Source organism: Pleurodeles waltl, chromosome 12, assembly GCF_031143425.1.
Source record: "Pleurodeles waltl isolate 20211129_DDA chromosome 12, aPleWal1.hap1.20221129, whole genome shotgun sequence".
In the NCBI taxonomy this organism is placed as follows: Eukaryota; Metazoa; Chordata; class Amphibia; order Caudata; family Salamandridae; genus Pleurodeles; species Pleurodeles waltl.
The window spans coordinates 637,458,229-637,478,027 of record NC_090451.1 but is presented as its reverse complement, the minus strand read 5'-3'; the positions used below and the strand labels follow the sequence as shown (position 1 = coordinate 637,478,027).

Here is a 19,799-nt window from a genome sequence, read left to right as displayed (position 1 = left end):
AGGAACCTTTTGATTTAATCTTTTGTTTGCATATTTTTCTATTAAAGCGTGCTTCCTCTCTCTTCCGTGAGCTCATCCACTAAGTGAGCGCTTCCTTCGTATTTCGGAATCTTCGTGGGATGACATTGTATAGAACGAATGCGACTTAATCAGAACGCAGTACATCACTAGCAATCTCTTAACTTGCTCTGGAATTCGCCACCAGATAATCTTGAGCACCATGAAGATTGTTTCTTTGTATGTATGACCTTTGAGATGGGGGTTAGCCATTTTTTAAGACTTGTATTTTCCAAAACCTTTTACTTTACATTTTTAGGGATGCTTCTGGCCAGCAAACTTCATTAATTGGACAGTTTAATTATGATTCCCGTTTTGCTGTGGTCCACCTTAGAATACAGCACGGGGCAGCGGATCAACCCACTACACCCAAAGGCTGCCTTCACTTTAAGGGAATGCAGAAAGCTCGTCACGTTGTTGACCCTAGTCCAGTTCCTTTCTCGTCAGTGGTTAACTTAAAAGTGATTGCGACCTACATTTAAGATAAACAGGATCGAAATGGTAGACAAATGTTAAGAAAGGCACTGTCCCATTTCACAAAATAAGGGCTGGCAGTTAGTTTAGGGATGCAGAAGCAAGAAGCACTTGGGCAATCTCCAAAGGCTGAACATTTTCTTGGTAGCGCCTAAAACTCGGAGTTACATTTCAAGCAGAACCCCTCATCACACAATACTCACGCTTCCAGCTGTAAGAAGTTTCCGGGTAGCCTACTGGGTTTATCCTCTGCTTCAGCTAGACTCGTCCTTTGGTATGTGTAGGCTGAGGCTAGTAAGTGATGGGAGTTGATTTTACTATTAGACCTGTCTTTTCGTCACGTGTTCTTTCTCCTCTTATTTACTGGGCAGGTCCAACACTTTAATCGCAGAAAGCATCCGTTTTATGGTAGTCCATTGTTGCCCCTTAGTCAATTTCTGGCCATACATTTTCAATTATGGTTAGGCACAATTATTTCAGGGAATGGTGATACACAAAGAACGTTGAATGAAATGTCTTCTCAACGGGGTGTTTATCTTTCGTTCAAGGATTCTGAAAGAGTTAATTAGTTCAACTTCCAGGAAGGAAAGTTTCCCTCTGCCATTTCTTGGCTAGTTAGCAGGTGGAATTTGACTTAGTTTGCACCGTGTCCTTCAAATATAGCAGTTTGACAACTTTGAATGCCTTTAAAAAGCTCAAAGTGCCAGTTTTACACACTGTAAATAAGCGGATATTAACCACACTGGTTAGATGTACGTTGAGATTTGTTCTGCCATACACATAGGCTGCCCACATTTATTTATGGAACTGAGGAGGTATGTGAATCCTTTAGTCCTCTATCATTATTTATAGATCATTGAGTGTGTGCGTGTTCAGAGACGGCATTCCTTATCTGTAGGAATGGTTAGAGATAGTATTTCCTATTTATAGATCAGTGTTTGGTAAGGGACACACTCATTTCCATATTTATGTTTGTATTTGATATCTTGAGACCGGCCCCGTACAAATAGTTTCTTCATTTTAAACACTATCATGTCCTGCTCCTGGATCGAGTTTTGGCTCTCATTGTTGATTATCATATATTTTTTTCAAATGAGTCCTCGATGACTCTCCTGGTTGATTTACCATTTCCATAGCTGTCTATCATAGAATGGTTTAATTTGTAGAGGATCTGTAATCGAGGAGCACGTGCGCTTCGATGTGTTGTGCTGCCTCACCAAACTAGTTCCTTCCCGAGCGATCTGCTGACGGTAGCCTCACAGTTGGTGCTAGTTCCACTCAGTTATTTCCTGGAAGCTGGTTACCATAGCCCTCAAACGCTGATAACTATGCCTGCAAGTGAAACGGTGATTGGTTTGAATGTGTCCGTTTCTTTGAAGGTGAAGGATGTGCTGCCATGTAGTATTCAGGCATTGTTTTTTTTGTTTTTTTGTCCTTTTTTTTTAAGAACCCTCCAACAAATGCATTCATAACAACTGGGAAGATTTGTTTTTCAGAATCTTTGGTAGTAAAGTCACTGCTTTTTTCTCATCAGTAGGCAATAGCATTTGTAGGTTCAAATACATGTGTAGGCTCTTTGGAATTTGAGTATTTCTGTTATATCTTTGATGCCCCCCCCCCACTCATGCTCTACTTTGCTTCATCTTTAACATTAGGCTGCTAGGTCCTTGTGGTGGTTTTCACAGTATCTTTATACTGTAATTGGTGTCTTCATACTTACTGTTCAACTGTGGGTTAGGGTTTAAACTAGTTTGCATCTAGGACTCAATGTCTTTTTACTGTGGTGCTGCTGCTGTGGCTATTTCTGTCGTACAGTATTTGTTTTTCTCACTTGATAAATTATTTGGGCCGTAGGAGGCTGATTATCAACATTAAATGCTCAGTGACGAAGCTATACAATGTTTTTCACAACAGGTTATTAGCCATGGGTGATGTGTTTTACAGCAGGCTGTGCTTTAGTATTTATTTTAAATAAAACCGTTAATAGTCTGTACATTTTCTTGAGCTTGCATTTACTTGGAGTCTGATGTATTTCACCAGCATGCCTTACACTATCGTTGTATCAATGCTTATAACTGATATTTCACTGCTTATATCCCTCTGGCTATGCAGCACAAATGTTAGCGAGGAAAAAGTCTAATGCGGGGTCAACAAGTGCCTAAATTGCCAAGCCACCCTAGCAGGCAGATTTGTTGGTTTAAGCTTTGAGCAGTTCATATTTTGAAAGCATCACTTTTGAGTTGATGGGAAGTGTTTTTGTGCCCATTAAAACGAGGATCAGTGTTAAAGAAGGCATGGTGGCTACTTTCACCTATCGTGACCAGGATATGTTTGCGTGTGGAAGCTAGTGGAGAGTTCTATGGTTGGCATTGATATGGCAACATTTGCTGCAAAGTCTGTAGTTTTCCTATGTCAAATCATGGAGGTTCCAGCTGTGGCATGTTTCCGTAATCTGACCTAGTCAAGACAGGCATTTTGTTCAAAGTGCAAAAAATCGAATCTTTTCATGAACATCCGTAACCGAGGAAAAAACACAAGTAAATTGGTTGACATTACTGGAATCTGAAATGTCTTTGTTTACAGTAAAAGAATGAAAGATAAAATATTACCTCCTTCATTTTGCTAGCTATGACTAAAGTATGGTTCCTGATTGATTTATGATTGAGAAAAGTAAAGAACTTGCACTAAGTGTAATCTAAATGAACAAATGCTTGTATTCCTGTCTAGACGCATTATAAATAGCAGTTTTATATAGGTAAATGAGAGAGAAGTGTTGGTGTAGATAACACGGTAGTGGTGTGAGGGAAATGTTTTAAATCTCACAAAAAATAATCATAACTGCATTCCCCGAAATTCTGGTTGCAGCCATATAGTAAATCAAAATTGGAGAATTGAGTTTCCTGTACTTGGATTCGGTCCAAAAGAATGGCACCCAAATACAATTCCAAAATCCTGCATTGACTGTAACTGTCAAATCAGTCTGTTTGATTTCCAGACCTTAGACCTTTATATTGACCATTCAAAATGTCCAAGTATTCCAGATTTCCAGATGGCTTGATGATTAATTGTGAACCAAAAACAGTTGCCCCCATGGTGGAAGTGTGTACCTTGACTGCCACTGTATTAATTCAAGCAATTATTGAAAAATACCTTTTTGCCTAAATGTAATTTTCTTAAATTAATTCACGTCTTTTATTTATTCAACAATTTTACATAATTGTCAATTTAAAAAACAATTTAGGTGCTCCTATAGCGACAGCGAAGTGAAAGTGAATAATGTGATAAAGTGCTGGAGTGTTATATACAGTATGTACAGGGGTGTGGTTAAAACAATCGGTGATCTTTAAGAAGACCCCTTCAATCCAGGTGTCTCGTAGTCACTATTTATCTCCACATCAGATTGTCTGTAGACGTTTAAATCCTTTCTTTAGTCATTTTGTTTGTTTTTGAGTTGGTTACCTATCCTCTCCTTTATGGACTGACATTTTTTTTCTGTACAAAAAAGTGAAATTATGTATGTAGTAGCAGCACCATTTACAAGAAGTTCATCCAGATACTCCGGCATTTGCTCTTCTATTTCCCCATCTTTGGTTCTATCCATGAGACATCTGGTAACATTAGCAAGCAGCACTTTGGGAGCCCTATCACTTTGCTTAAGAGAAGCTTTAACTGGGTCTCCTGCATGCATAGTCTCGACGCCTGCTAAACTGCAATTTTTTCTTTTTCTTGCAGAAAGTTCAGTCTATGTAGTAGAACCCCCGCAGACAACTGGAACTTTAAACATTTTAAATTGCCTTCACCAGTTCTAAGCAGTTGAGGTCCGTTATGAGCATAATGCAAACAGTGGCCTCGTGATGAACGTGTTATTTACTGAATGTGGTTTTCACAGCCATGATATGGCTATTAATGATTTCATAGAACTGTCTTTAAATATGCACCCTCTTTTAATTTAAGGTCAAAAGCAGTTTTACTATAAAAGTTGATAGTGTGGTGAGAGTTTAGAGGGAGAAAGATTGAAATATGTAACACATACTTGTTGAGACACATCTAGTTTAACTCGTTTGTCTTAAGCCATCCAGATGCTGTAGAAATGGGGATTTCCATACTTATGTTTCCATAACGGTCATTAGAAAGAAGATTGATCACCCTGGCTTTGACCTGGCCATGTGTATTTCTCTGCACTACCAATGATCTATTTCCTTTTATATGGACTAAATTAAGAAGTACCTTGTGAAGGAAACTACAGATTTGTCTCGATTACAGCTATCAATTTTTGAGTCTGTCATTAGCTAAGAACGTTGGTTTTACTAAAATCTTATATACTGGAAAAACAGTGAACCGTATTGTCTTGTTGGTGTGGTATTGTTACCCACTATAGCATAGAGCATGCCATGGGGCAGTAGCTGAGCCCACTTCATCTGTTGGCTTACTTCACTGTGAGTGATGGCATTCAGCTGTTTCAGAACACTGTCACACACAACTTGGTTCGCTTTCGTGCGAGGTACTGCTAGGTCTGTGTTTTGAGACTAAGACATGTTTTACTCTCAAGATTGTTTTTGAAGGTTTGGTTTTGGCCAATACCTTTTTGGATTTTAATAAAATAATATGATATATTTTGAGGGACTTTCATCCAGACCTATTCATTCACTGACCTGTTTCCTTCCACCTACTAAGGAATTCAGCATGGGTAAATGGGTCAGCCCACTTGAGTCCCTCGCTAATTTCACTGTGGGTGCCACAATCCTGCCCTTCGACAAGGAGCACCTCCCAACAAATTAGTTCCTCTCAGTGCTAGGGGCTTTTTGAGACCAAAAAGCCCCTAGCAGCGAGCTTCTAGCCATTGTTTTTTTTTTTTTACGATTGACAATAGCTCTGCTGTTTCTCCAACAATAATTTTTTACAAAAACCATGACAAATCAAAACAAGCATTGTCAAAGCAAGAAGGCTGATGGCAAACACCAGCCTGTTAGCTGTACGAAAGACTATCTAGTTCTGGCATGAGCCTAGACATGAATCTACCAAAACTACTTACAAAGGGACTATCACTCTGCCCTCTTCATCCATTGCTCTGCAGTAGTCTGTCTCATTCTGCCTACTGAAGCATAGAACACTGGGTCAGCCCAGTTTAGCTATTTATCTGACTGTACGCACGTTTGTACAGTAAGCAGTTGTCTACTCTGCCAGGGACTATTGGTGAAGTATGCTTATACATGCTTTTTTAAATATGTCTTTTAGACATTGCTAGTGTAGCCTGGACGTGGGCCAGGCAGCACACAACACTGCTACTGAGCTTGCTCTGTGTCAAGTTTTCATACATAGCCATTCTAAGTCAAAGTAAGCATTAAATAGGTCAGTGTTTGTTGGGGCCTATTATTGGACACTAGGCTTAAGGTTTTAAGACTTGTACAGTATCATGCACATTACCACTTATCCCATACAATACCCTTTAGAATATTACACCCATGACTGAACCCCAAAATGATGAATTTAACAATGAAAGAGATAGCCGTCCTTTTCTATACAGACCCTTGTTGCATCCCTTCTACACCTACATAGAAAGTACTTTTATCATTGTAATTGATTTATTAACAGCACAATGTACAAAAATGCCTTGCTAAAAGTAGCCATTTGCACCGAGGCTGTTTTCACACTGATTGTGGCTGGCCGATCCTTGTCAGAAAGTTAGCAGATGTAGGTGCACAAACATTCCATTTATTTCCTTAGTTGCATTTTGGCTTAATTCGTAATCTCAACAAATTAACAATAAAAATCACATTGAGCAATATAATTTAGTTTTCTCGGTACAGAGAGGTAGGTGGCTTTCTGTCTGTTTTACACAGTGTAATATATATAATCTTGAGTTTTGTGAAGTACTGCATGTCATCTTTGCGTTTTTCACGTGGAAAGCATGCTTTTTTATGATCAGGCATAATCTGTTCTACAACAGAACTCCTTGATCATTAAAATATTTTCCCTGCACTATACTGACTATCCTGTATTTTGTTTCGTGCGTTTAATACTTCATGGAAAAGTAGCTGTCTACTGGTCTCTATCCATATTTAAATAAATATTAAAGTAATGCTGGATGAAATAGGTTCTTTACCAGTGCTTGTTTATTTGGAAGAGCCTAGGATGGTGTTTGCATGCTTTAGAGACTGAATTCCTGTTAATTGACAAAGATTGGTTGCTTCCAGAAACTGCTTTATAGAAGGATTGAACTGTATGTTGATTTGCTTATAGGCTGCATAAATGTCACATGCATGGAGGTACAACCAGACCTTTATTTCCTTACTTTTTGAGGAGTGGACAGCAGCGTCAGACTGGCTTCTTTGGGTGTAGATCTGTAGAGGTGAAATTATCCATCAGTTGGCTGCAGTATGCACACGCGATCAGTCAATAATGAAAACGGAGATTCCATTCCCTGTTCATGTCTACAAGTACTTGCGTGTCCCAGAGCTTGTACCTATGTGATTCAAGCTCAGCTTATTTATTACTCTGATTAGGCTACAAACTGTGGAAAAATCCTCTTATTACATAATAGGAGCTACATAATTTATCTGGACCCACCCCGTCTCTTCAGGGTTGTTTAGATTGCCTCTGAATTAAAGGGTAAACACAGCCACCGATTTGTTTTAGTGGAATATAGGTAGTGTGCCAGTCTGTAACTATTTATTTGTTCCTGCAAGAGGTTTCTAACTGCTGCTGTAACACCAGTGGCCCAAGGTGGAATTGTCACTTGAGCACCACCTAAACATATTTGGTGTGCAGCTTAATATTTAGCATCTGTATATACGTGTACTGAATACCTATTGTTGCGGGTATCTATGGGGTTGTTTTCCTCTTTCCCGTCCTTGAGATTTTAGCTTTCCTTGATAGCGTTGCTGAGATGTTATGCATCCTTTTGAGAATGTCACTTTAGGCAGAATTTGGTAATGCTACTTTTCTCTCCTTTGCAGAATTCTACTTTGTAAATACTATTCTTTGTATATACTGTAAATGATGACCTCGGTGGGGGCAAACCGAGCCCGGGGAAGCTGGGAACAGACACAGACACAGAGCCAGACACAGCACAAACAGCGGCCACAGGTAAAGACATATATGTCAGTTTGTGGTTAAAGTTGTATACTGAGCCCGAGAAGTTTGAGACAGTGGGGGGGGGGGTCTACCCATATTGAGCTTTGGATACATGGTTACATATATTTGTGGATCCGTGTTGTATACACCATCTGGACCTGGAGGAGACCATTTTTGCTTGAACCATAAATCATTTTGTCTGTTTACATCCTTCTAGGCCTGGTGAAGCCCCACCATGTCATCTAAATATTATTATTATTACATACACTTAGGGTCGAAAGGTCGATGGCAGACCTATTGTTTCATGTTCCTTGTCAGCCACCTACGAAAGTGTGAAAAACGATAGAGGGTTTTTGTTGAACTTTTGATAGGAGAATGAATAGACATCTAAATTGTATTCTTTTTATATCCTGTTAAAATTTGTCTTCGTCTGTATTTTTTTTTTTTTTTTACAATCAATTTTTATTAGTTTTAAAAGCAGAATAATAACTTTACATGTTGCTTCATTACCTATATACCCAACCTCCGCCCCCCCCCCCCCCCACTCCTTCCTTGTATGTCAGGCTCATGTAGCATATATTTAACTCCCACAGTTTCTTTTACAGTTAATCCACCACATGAGTTCCTTGACCACCAATGCATTTAGACCAAACTTTATCCTATTCCTGGAGACATCCCCTTGCCTCGTACACAGGCTTCTCCACCTGGGCGCATCAGTCCTCTCCTCTCCCCTCCTCCACTGCACAACTGAGAGAGGGCTGCTCGCCAGCCAGGATTTGCGCAAGTCTTTGTCTGTATTATGTAATCTCAGATTTATTTTTCCACTGTTACCGTACCACCAAGTTGTCATTTGTCTGACAGCCTTACATGGAAAAGAGAAAAGTTATGCATATTATTTGGATATGTGACTTTGAATTTACCAAGCATTTATAGTTGATGTTGTGTGTTGTTTATTTGGGTGATGTTTTTTTGGGAAGTGTTTGTATGTAGGTGTGATAATTTTACACATATTTTGCTTGTGAAGAAATTGCGATAGATGACAGAGCACATTGTAGTTGGTAAGGTTCTGAGAGACACAGGACAACGCCATTCATTTTGATGATGGTCTGGAAAAAAGTGAGGAAAATGCACCCAATACTAATTGGTGTCAGGATTCCTAGATCGCATTGAACATAATCATTTTTTTAAATTTGGTTTTGCGAACTTTGGGCATGACTAGTCATCCGCACATTGCTGTTAACCCAAGATGTTTTGGAATTCTTGACAGACTAGACTTTCTGGCTTTCACTTAGCTTAATTGGGGCACAGTTGGAACTAGCCAGTGCTTCCAATCACGGAATCAGCAGTGACTAACCAGCCTTTGTCATTGCCGTTCATGAGGAGTTTCTCTAGTTTCCTTCTTGTCTACTATCCAGTATAAGAATTAAGGCTATTATGAGAGGTGAGTGGAGGATACTTTTTTGTCCCCCTCTAACCTACCATGCACCCAATAGTACCTTTCTACCCCTTCCACCTCTTGGGCATTTAGATTAATACATATGTACAGTGGCTGTAGGACAGGACTAAAACATTTAGTCGCCTCCAAAAAAGTACAGGAGACGGGTAAGCATGGTAGAGCTTTGAAATGCGAATGGCTCATAGGACTGCAATGATGAACTTAGAAAGTGCCTACTTAATGTTGAAGGGCTAAACCTGTTGCAGGAGGGTTAGTTACTCCAAACCACTGAATTCCCTAACAGAGGTGGTGGCTTAATGGGACTAAGCAAAACCAAATGGCATTGCAAATGCAGAAATAATTGTCCATATTGATTCCTCGTGCAAAATTTCATTTTAGGCAACTGCAGAACAGATTAGACTTGCACAGATGATTTCTGATCACAACGACACAGACTTTGAAGAAAAGGTGAAGCAAGTGAGTATTATATGATTTTGCATGATTTGTTATGTGAGGTGTGTTATGCATATCAGAGCACAGCTCAATAGTGAACCAATAAAGCTATACAACGAGTTTGTGGCCCTGCTTGATGCTCACTCCACCTGGATTCCTTTGAAGATCTAAGGCTAAAACCTGCTAGTGCGATTAAGCTTCAGTGGAGACCCAAGCCAGTTCATTCCTCAGAGTGGAACATTTGTGTAATGGTATAGTGAGTGTAGTGTATGCTTTGACATGTCGCGCTCAGAATATGGTGTCTGAGCTGTTCTGCTAGTCATGAAAGACACTAGATGGCGGTCCAGGTCTTGTTAGCATTGTGTTTCTTAGGAGACGTTTAATCATCTTAAGTGGTTTTGTGATTACATGATAATTTGGAAAATATATTAGTTGTCTAGCCTGAAATTATTATTTGTTTTAGCTGTGGTTATATTTTGGCTTTGAATCTACTTAAGCTAGCATCCAAACAATTCACAATTAGTCTGATTTTTGTCTTTTTAGTTTTTAATGGAGAAACTGTTAATCTTGTATCTGCACAACTTGATCTTCTGCATCTGACATGTTGAAAATATGTTTCCTTGGTATGTGCCTGCTACTCAATTTGTACAGACTGAAGGCAGGGCTTTCCCAGAATGAAACTGTAGTGTCGCATTATTCAAAATAACCAATAAATTGCTTGATAAATCATGTGCTGGGGAAAAAAAAAATATTTCTCACACTCTGTTTCCATCTGCAGAAGAGATTAGTCATATCTGTGGTGTCACTTGTCTACCAGCAGAGTGCCACTTAGTTTGAGTTCAGTTTAATTTACAGAACAAATGATTGTGTAATCATAAATCTTTAGCGCTTTTCATTTGTTACCCCTTTGTAAATTATTTTTTTGCGTAGTTTATTTTGAGGGTTCACTTTAATTCTCAGTTTATTTGGCATCATTAGTGAAACTAACTTTCTTTGTAGCATATAATGGTGGTAAGCTTTATTTTTAAAAATTATGTTCCAACTCTGGTTCTGTGTTCCAGTGTGTGAAGACTTGCTAAAAGATAATTTGTTTAACTTAACTCAAATGGCCTTTATTTCAGTGAGCAGTTGGCATTCCTGGCTATGCCAAAGTACTTTATCTGTTTACATGCAGTTACCATTAGCAACCCAACTGCTAAAATCAAGCTTATTATTTCATATAATGTTAGTCTGCCCTAGCGTTTTTCTGTTGAGTGAGGTGCTTTGCACAGTGTCTTTGTATGGGTGTGCGGTTTGTTTACCAGGAAACATTTTTGTAATAGGCTTTTTACACAGGCAGTGTGCTACTTTTTGACACTACAACATATTTCCTTTTCGCACCACAGTTCCAAATTGGCTTTCTTAGCTGAATCTTTCCTTCTCAGCTATTCTCTGTTTTACTTAAGTAAATATATTAATGTGAAAATTAATTTGAAATCTACCTACATTAAACTTTGACTACCTCACTGAAGTCCTTATTTCCCGTGCCTTGAAACGCTGTTTGAGTTTTTCTTTGGTATGCAGTTTTTTTGTGGGGTAAAGGGTATTGGAAGTGCAGCGTTATCCGTGTTTGAGCTTTATTAGGTAGACGTTCTGGTGCAGTCTTTCAAAGCCTTAGGCAATATGTGGCTTAGTGGTAAAGTGTTTAAAACTTGAAGACTGAGCTGTAATGTCCAACAGTTAATTCTTTTACAATTAAATGTTTACTTTGTTCACTGTTTAGCTTTTTTCACTGTTCATTTTCTTTTTGCTGTTCTTTTTAACTTGTATGTTAGATTACTTTTTGGCACTGTCTTGTTGGGGGTGGTATTTTGTATTGGATTACTAGCTCCTATATAAGCCACGTAGTTTTTCTGCTCAGATCTTCGGTTTTGTCTTGCTCTGTTGCCCATTTGTGCATTTCGATGGCTTGAGCCTAGTGTGCATCTGTTTCATCTTGCTTTATAGGGTTTTAGCTGTTGGAAGGTTGACGTTTTTTCTTTTCTTTTGCAGCTCATCGATATCACTGGAAAGAATCAGGATGAGTGTGTGATCGCTCTACATGACTGCAATGGTGATGTCAACAGGGCCATCAACGTGCTGCTTGAGGGAAACCCTGACACAGTAGGGACTCTTGTTTGTTCTCCCTCTTGCTTATAAGTAGTATGCTTTGAAGTCTCACTCTCTTCTATTGAGAGCTCTATGTAGTATCTGTTAATTACCTGTTAAAATCGAAGATGTACTTCAGACATGCTGAAAGCCAACACGTTCTACACTCCTATCTGCATTAAGAAAATAATAATGTTATGATGATTCTATGATAGCCAGCGGATCTGTTCTTGACTAAAGTTGTGTCTGAGCTTCAGAATTTGACACTTGAGAAAATATTGTTATGAAAATGGTCTCATTTTAATGAGTTGTAATACACACTTTAACTATGCTAATTGTTTCTTTTGACATCTGGAATTGATTGAGCATATCTGAAATCTAATTGCAGGCACGCTTTACAGTTAAGACTTAATCTGTTTTTAATATTCGGAGCATTTTTTTTTTTTAATGTTGACATGCCTGGCCCCATATTTTAATAGTTACTTTTCACTGCAGTTACAGACTCCTGTAACTTAGGTCCCACAATTAAAACAGGATTAATTGCAGCAAGACCTAGCTCTTAATTTGGATATACCGTCTTTGTTTTTGACACATGCTAGCTAGAAATGTATCCTTTGTCTCCGGTGAAAGTGCTGAAAATGAGTGGCTACCTATTTGTCTAGTAATTTAAACCATGAGCCCATAGAGGCATACTGCAAGACCGGGATTGTGAAGATACACCACTGAGAGGCATGTTCTGCCTTTTTCATTTTTGCCATTTCCCTCAGGCTGTATTTTGTGCTTTAAAATTAATGCCTAAACCTTTAGGAAGGTCTTTTGCTTGAAGGCCTTGTGATTGTGTATAAAGGATCTATTTTAATTTTTATCTTTTTTATTATGAAGTGAAGCATATGTAACTCATTTGGCTGTTGAGAGACCTCATTCAGTGATTGGTCTGGAATTATATTTAGATAAGAAAATCCACAAACATTTTAAGACTCCAGTCTTGCATGTAGAATGTGAAAATGTGTGAAAACCTAATCTTTCAGGTGTCAAAGGCAATTGCCATTCTAGGCACATTTACACCATTCAACAAGATTTCAGTTTATGGTTCAAAAGATTTTTGTAAGCTCTCAGCTATCTTTGTATGTATGCGGTACATGGTCTGGCATAGTCAACGAGAGATATGACAGACTGTTTTTTACTGTTAATGTGTTTATTTGTTAAAGAGGTTCATCTTCTTCAACGCTTATCAAAACTAAAACAACTCATGTGGTGTCCTGCTGGATACTGGGCTGTTCCCGGTCCTGGGTGCATATATGAAAAAGAGCTGCAGTCTGATGTCCTGGCTGTGGGTGTGCCAGGAACGATGAGATGAGCTTGTCTGCTAGATAAGTATCTTTGTGGGTTCGCTTGGCTTTGTAAATGGTGCAGTTGATTTTATTAATTATGCAGATTGAAAAAGAGAACTAGTGGAGCTCTATCGCGATTGAGAGGGGAAGGGGGTGATCCTTTTTCTTCAGGTCCTGGATGGAACCTGCTTTTGGGTCTAGAATGAGAGTACATGGTGCCAGTGTGGAGTTTTGAAGGCTGTGAAGTATTGTGTCATCCAAATGCAAGAGGATGAGAACTCGAACAGCAGTTTTGATGTCATTTTCTGGAAGAAACTTTCTTTAGAAGAGAACTGGTAATAAAAGCCACCTCCCCAACCCAAAAAAAAACTCCCTCCTCCACCCAATGTTTCCTTGAGGGTGATGTTGGTATCCATGATGAATCAAATTGAATTGTCATTCAGGTGATAGTTGGTTCAAAACCACCATGTTTCATTGTCATTTAACCATGTTTGCCCTGGTTCTTGTTTGTTCCTGGCAAATAACAGGAATGCTACATTATTCCACACATACCAAGACGACTTTTTTGTGATGCACTTTCGCAAACACTTAAAATACTTCTAAAGTAAAAATAAAAATAGCATGGTGAGTCATACCGTCAGTGTATGTATGACATGCTTATTGCTCAGTCCATTGGAGCCAACTGTAAGATTTGACTGGGTCAGTTGATCTCTGGGATGGATTAATGCTTGCTGACTAGCTACATTCTCCTCTGTGCCGAGAGACAGGTGGTTTTCTTAAGTTCACTGTACAAGGGACTTGGACCATTTGTCGCTAACACCCTCCATTTACCATACCATGTGTTACACCTTGTTCAGGTTTCGGCTTAAACTGAACTCTTTTTTTTTTTTTTTTAGAAGTATTTTGACTTTGACCCTAACCTTTGCATCTGAATCCCTTGCAAGGTTTAGCTTTGAAGTAGCTGGGATTCTTTCCTTGAGTAGGTCAGTGATTGCATTCTGTTTTTGTGCCACAAAAATGTATTTCTCTTGAAAGTCTGGCTAGACACAGCCAGAATTGTCCCAGAGACCTTGATCTACCTGAGCTCTGCCCTGAGGATGACCATGGGTTTCACTTTCTGGAAAGTGTAGTGGTTAGAGCAAAACATGTTTGGCTCCTATCCCATTCCCTGCACAATGCTGTAACCTTTAGTGTTTTCTATTGTAGCTTTGTTTTTTGTTTTAATTTCCTTTGAGTGTCTTATGCTTCTTACAGGTCTTGGCAGACATGAAATTGATAGTGGATTCTATTGCATTTGAGATTCTAACTTTGATAGCCTTCTGGAATATGCTTTTGGCTGCTTAACCTCCTTCTCGTTGGGGTTAATAAGGAAAGTAACCTGTTAATGCTTTTGGAGTGCTGCAGTATTGCTAGCCCTTGTACGCCAGTGGTAAACAATGCTCACATGGAATACCACATAGTAACTATTGTCTGTCTCAGGAACCCAGAGAAAAGGTTTAATGTCAGAAATATAAGTGTACTTCCAACATGACCGTGTTCTGTTTTACAGACCCAAGAGTTTTCAGATGTACTGCAGCACTTTTTGGAAGAAACTCTTTGGATTGTATTGCAAGTTTTATTGCTTACAACGTCTATATGGGATGATGAAACACCCGCTTGCATGAGGAGAATGCTACACTGTGTAGTGTGTGTGGTCGAAAGGATGTTGTCTTTGTTTTGATTTAATGTGGGAAATGATTCTTTGTAATGCCTGAACGCTGAGTTTTGATTATCGTTTTATAGGATGCAGCGCATAGTAGTGTGTTGTATGATAAGTGTTGTAGAGGGCTATGCAGTTTTTTTTTTTTTTTGTTAAACTGGAAGCTTTGTTTAGATCTGCAGAGCCCCTTTATGGTATTTCATATGATAGATTCAGCTTGGCTGGTTACTGCAGTGGGTTGTCGCTGTGAGATTTTTGTATAGTTGCAATCCTGATCTTCCAGTGTTGGATGAAGATCGAGGTGGGGAAATCAGTTGGGGTGGACATTGGATAGATATATTTGGGACCACCGGATTATGCATTAACATAATATAGTTCCCTGGCGAACCATGTCTTAGCTTGCCTGCATATCGAAAGCAGTTTGTGATTGAGTTTGCACTTTATGGGTTGAGGCTGTGACTGTTTTCTGTGCTCTGTTGCCAGGATATGGATGGTTTTGTTATGTAGGAAATAGGCATGTTTTAATTTGTCTTCAGATGTGTGTATGCTCCTCTGTGCTTTTAATGTTGGCTGGTAGTGAGTTCCAGAGATGAGCGGATTGTACTGAGGAAGCAGTGCCTCCTACAGATTCCTTGTAGTAAATTGGTATGACAAGTTGTGCAAGGCTGGAACACGATGTTTGTATTGCTTTAATTTAACATATTGGTGTAGTGGTCTCCTGGCATACTACCATTTGGTCAAAAAATCCCACAAATTGTTAAAGGATTGCCAGTGCGACCTTTCCATTTCAATGTTCTTCTTTTATGGAGCATGATTTCTCTTAAGCTAGGGTTCTTCCTGGCCCGCTTATGACCGCAAGAATGACTGCTTGCACTCCGAATATGTGATGTGCTGTTGCGTTAAGAGTTAGCTGGGCAAAAATAGTTTGTTGTTTACTGTTAAACGCCTACCAGTGGCTTTCATGCATTGATGAAGGATTGACTTAAGTCCTTGCTGTGACAAGGCACCTTAATATGTCACAAATGTTTAAACGTGTGAGATAATGCTAAATTGGTTAGAAATGTGTTTTTGTTGCCCCCTCCTCCTTCATTTTTTTAATTGTAAACCCCCCCCCCCCCCAAGTATTTATGAGCCTGCTGTGTTTAGTGTTGTATTGATAAAGATCCAGTTATACAGGAGGACCAGTTACTTGCCCTGTAACGCCATTTTAAAAACCTGAGTTGGCTAGTTGTGGTGTACCAAATGTATGGGTATACTGTGCAGGTAGTACAGGTGTCCCTTCACTACCACAAGAGCTTTTAAGATTAATATTTTTACTCCTGTAAACCAATAAGGGACTGTAGGAGGCTGGCCTGGTTTGTAGTGGGCACCTTGGGTACTTACACCTTATACCAGGCCCAGTTATCCGTTATTAGTGATGTGTAGTAGTGTTCTAGCAGCTTAGGCTGATAGAGGTAGCTATAGCAGAGCAGCTTAGGCTGAACTAGGAGACATGCAAAGCTCATGCAAAACCACTTATAGTTACATAGTACTTATACAGGTAAAGACAATACTCAGTGTTACCAAAAACAAAGGTATTTATTTGGGTGACACAGTACCAACAATATCTTAGACAATACTCCTTCTGGAGGTAAGTATTATACACAATATATACACTAGACACCAAAATTTGCCAAGTAAATAGTCGTAGAACAATGCAAACAGTAGGAAATCCTATAGAATGCAATGGGATAAAACAGGTGTAGGGGCAACACAAACCATATACTAAAAAAGTGGAATGTGAATCACTAATTCCCCCCTAGACAAGTGTAGTGTGTGCAGAATCGCTGGGAAAGTAAGACTACAGTACAGGTAAGTAAATTACCCGAGCCCAGAAAAGCAGGAGTAAAGTACAGCAAGTTTCCTTAGGACACACTACACCTCGTTTTTGGGATTGTGCAGCAGCCAACCACGTCTGCAAAGAAAAACTGCTGGAATATTGGAGCTGAAGACCTGCAAAGGAAGGGGACCACGTCCAGAAGTCGAAGTTCCAAGAAGGACAGGAGCCCCTGCCAGCCCAGAAGAGGGTGCAAAATAAGAGTCCCCTATTAGTAGAAGACTGCAGAAATGCACCCTAGAAAGATGCCAGCAGGTTCATGTGTGATGCAAAAGATGTCCCATGGCGTGAAGATTGTTGCAGAATGAGATTTCGTGTTGGAAGGTGCCAGCAAGCCTTGGCTACGACAAAAGTGTGTCATCAAAATGGAGCTGGATGGACCCAGGAGGGACCTGGGGGCCTCAATTCTGTGTGAGTAGGAAGAGGAGGCTCTCAGCACTTTAGAGAGCCCACAGGATGCCAGCCAGCACCCCCAGAAGCCGCAGGATCCGGGTTCAATGGAGGTGCAAAACGAGGTTGATGCAGCACAACAAAAGAAGGTCCCATGCTGCTGTAGAACAGCTCAACGAGTTGAGCGTCGCAGGGTGGAGTGCTGGAGACCCCCGCGCCAGGCTGTGCCCAAAGATATTTTGCAAAGAGTGCACAGAGGCCTAAGGAGGCGAAGAAGACAATAAACAGGAGTACCACCTGTCTCGGAAGGCAAGGTTTTACCTCCAAATTGCATCAGCAGGACCATCTGTCAATGATGTCCACCCTCTGTGTCCTTAGGAGCACGCTCGTTGCCGTGAGAGGTGTCCCAGGGTACTGGTCGTCACCTTTTGGAGGTGCCTGCTTGGAGCAGGGAAGTGACTCAGTCACCCCACAGGAGATTTCTTCGGTACTTCTGGTGCAGGATGAAGACAGGGAGTCCCCAGAGCGTGCACACCATTGAAACGGTTACAGTTGCTATCTTGGAGCTGAGGTTGCTGAAGAAAAGTCTCTTGTAGACAGTTTGTTTCAGTGACGGTGTTTCTTGGAGCAGGCTGCGGTTGATCAGAGGGCAGAAGAGTCTGAAGTTGTTGCAGAGTATTCCTGAAGGAAACTTCCAAACAGAATCTGAAGAGAACCCACAATAGAGACCCTAAATGGCCCTAAGAGGGGGCTTGGCTTCCTTATAAGGTATGGACCTATCAGGAGGGGTCTCTAACGTTACCTGCTGGCACTGGTCACTCAGAGGCCTCCAGAGTGCCCCCACACCTTGCAAAGCAAGATGGCTGAAGTCTGGGACACACCGGAGGAGCTCTAGGCACCACTCCTGAGGTGCTGATGGACAGGGGAGTGGTCACTCCTTTCCTTTGTCAAGCTTCCCTCCAGAGCAGGGGAGACGGAGTCCCTGAACCGGTGTAGACTGGTTTATGCAAGGAGGGCACCATCTGTGCCCTTCAAAGCATTTTCAGAGGCTGGGGAAGGCTACCCCTCCCCAGCCTGTAGCAACTATTTTCCAAAGGGAGAGGGTGTAACACCCTGCTCTCAGAGGAAATGTTTTGTTCTGCCTTCCTCGGACTGGGCTGCCCAGAAGGGCAGAACCCTGTCTGTGAGGTCAGTGGTCTGTGAGGTGGCAGCAGCTGTAGCTGCAGTGCCAGCCTCAGAGAGCTGGTTTGGCAGTATTGAGTGTCCAAGGTGGAGCCCCCAGGATGCCTGGAATTGGCTCCCCAATACCAGATTTGGAATGGGGGACAATTCCATGATCTTATACATTTTACATGGCCATATTTGGAGTTACCATTGTGAAGCTACATATAGGTATTGACCTATATGTAGTGCATTTGTGTAATGGCTTCCCCGCACTCACAAAGTCTGGGGAAATGGCCCTGAACTATGTGGGGGCACCTTTGCTAGTGCAAGGGTGCCCTCACACTTAGTAACTTTGCACCTAACCTTCAGCAAGTGAAAGTTAGACACATAGGTGACTTATAAGTTACTTCAGTGCAGTGAAAATGGCTGTGAAATAGTGTGTGGGCTATTTCAAGGAGGCTGCAATGGCAAGGGTTTGTCTAAGCTCCCTATGGGTGGCAAAAGAAATGCTGCAGTCCATATGGATCTCCTGGAACCCTAATGCCCTGGGTACCCCAGTACCGTATACCAGCGACTTGTAAGGGGGGTCCAGTATGCCAATTGAAATTGGTAAATGAAGTCACTGGCTGTAAGGAAATGCCTCCTTGGCATGGTTGCCCCCTGACTTTTTGCCTTTGCTGATGCTATGTTTACAATTGAAAGTGTGCTGAGGCCTGCTAACCAGGCCCCAGCACCAGTGTTCTTTCCCTAACCTGTACTTTTGTATCCACAATTGGCAGACCCTGGCATCTAGAGAAGTCCCTTGTAACTGGTACTTCTAGTACCAAGGGCCCTGATGCCAAGGAAGGTCTCTAGGGGCTGCAGCATGTCTTATGCCACCCTGGAGACCTCTCACTCAGCACAGACACACTGCTTGCCAGCTTGTGTGTGCTAGTGAGAACAAAACGAGTAAGTCGACATGGCACTCCCCTCAGGGTGCCATGCCAGCCTCTCACTGCCTATGCAAGTATAGGTCAGTCACCCCTCTAGCAGGCCTTACAGCCCTAAGGCAGGGTGCACTATACCATAGGTGAGGGTACCAGTGCAAGAGCATGGTACCCCTGCAGTGTCTAAACAAAACCTTAGACATTGTAAGTGCAGGGTAGCCATAAGAGTATATGGTCTGGGAGTTTGTCAAACACGAACTCCACAGCACCATAATGGCTACACTGAAAACTGGGAAGTTTGGTATCAAACTTCTCAGCACAATAAATGCACACTGATGCCAGTGTACATTTTATTGCAAAATACACCCCAGAGGGCACCTTAGAGGTGCCCCCTGAAACTTAACCGACTGTCTGTGTAGGCTGACTAGTTCCAGCAGCCTGCCACACTAGAGACATGTTGCTGGCCCCATGGGGAGAGTGCCTTTGTCACTCTGAGGCCAGTAACAAAGCCTGCACTGGGTGGAGATGCTAACACCTCCCCCAGGCAGGAGCTGTAACACCTGGCGGTGAGCCTCAAAGGCTCACCCCTTTGTCACAGCCCAGCAGGGCACTCCAGCTTAGTGGAGTTGCCCGCCCCCTCCGGCCACGGCCCCCACTTTTGGCGGCAAGGCTGGAGGGAACAAAGAAAGCAACAAGGAGGAGTCACTGGCCAGTCAGGACAGCCCCTAAGGTGTCCTGAGCTGAGGTGACTCTAACTTTTAGAAATCCTCCATCTTGCAGATGGAGGATTCCC

General features: G+C 41.3%; 1 protein-coding gene across 27 annotated transcripts in view; it reads left to right on the top strand.

Annotated features, from left to right (window-relative positions):
• The window catches only part of UBAP2L (ubiquitin associated protein 2 like), a 756,258-nt gene that overhangs the window by 1,873 nt on the left and 734,586 nt on the right, over nt 1–19,799 (top strand). For all 27 annotated transcript variants that reach the window (XR_011200006.1, XR_011200008.1, XR_011200009.1 and 24 more), the window contains exons 2-4: nt 7,488–7,617; nt 9,440–9,517; nt 11,525–11,635. Coding sequence is in view for 22 of the 27 variants with exons in the window: in XM_069218134.1 (XP_069074235.1) it covers nt 7,528–7,617; nt 9,440–9,517; nt 11,525–11,635 (279 nt within the window). In the remaining 5 variants the exon portion in view is untranslated. The remainder of the gene's footprint in view (nt 1–7,487; nt 7,618–9,439; nt 9,518–11,524; nt 11,636–19,799) is intronic.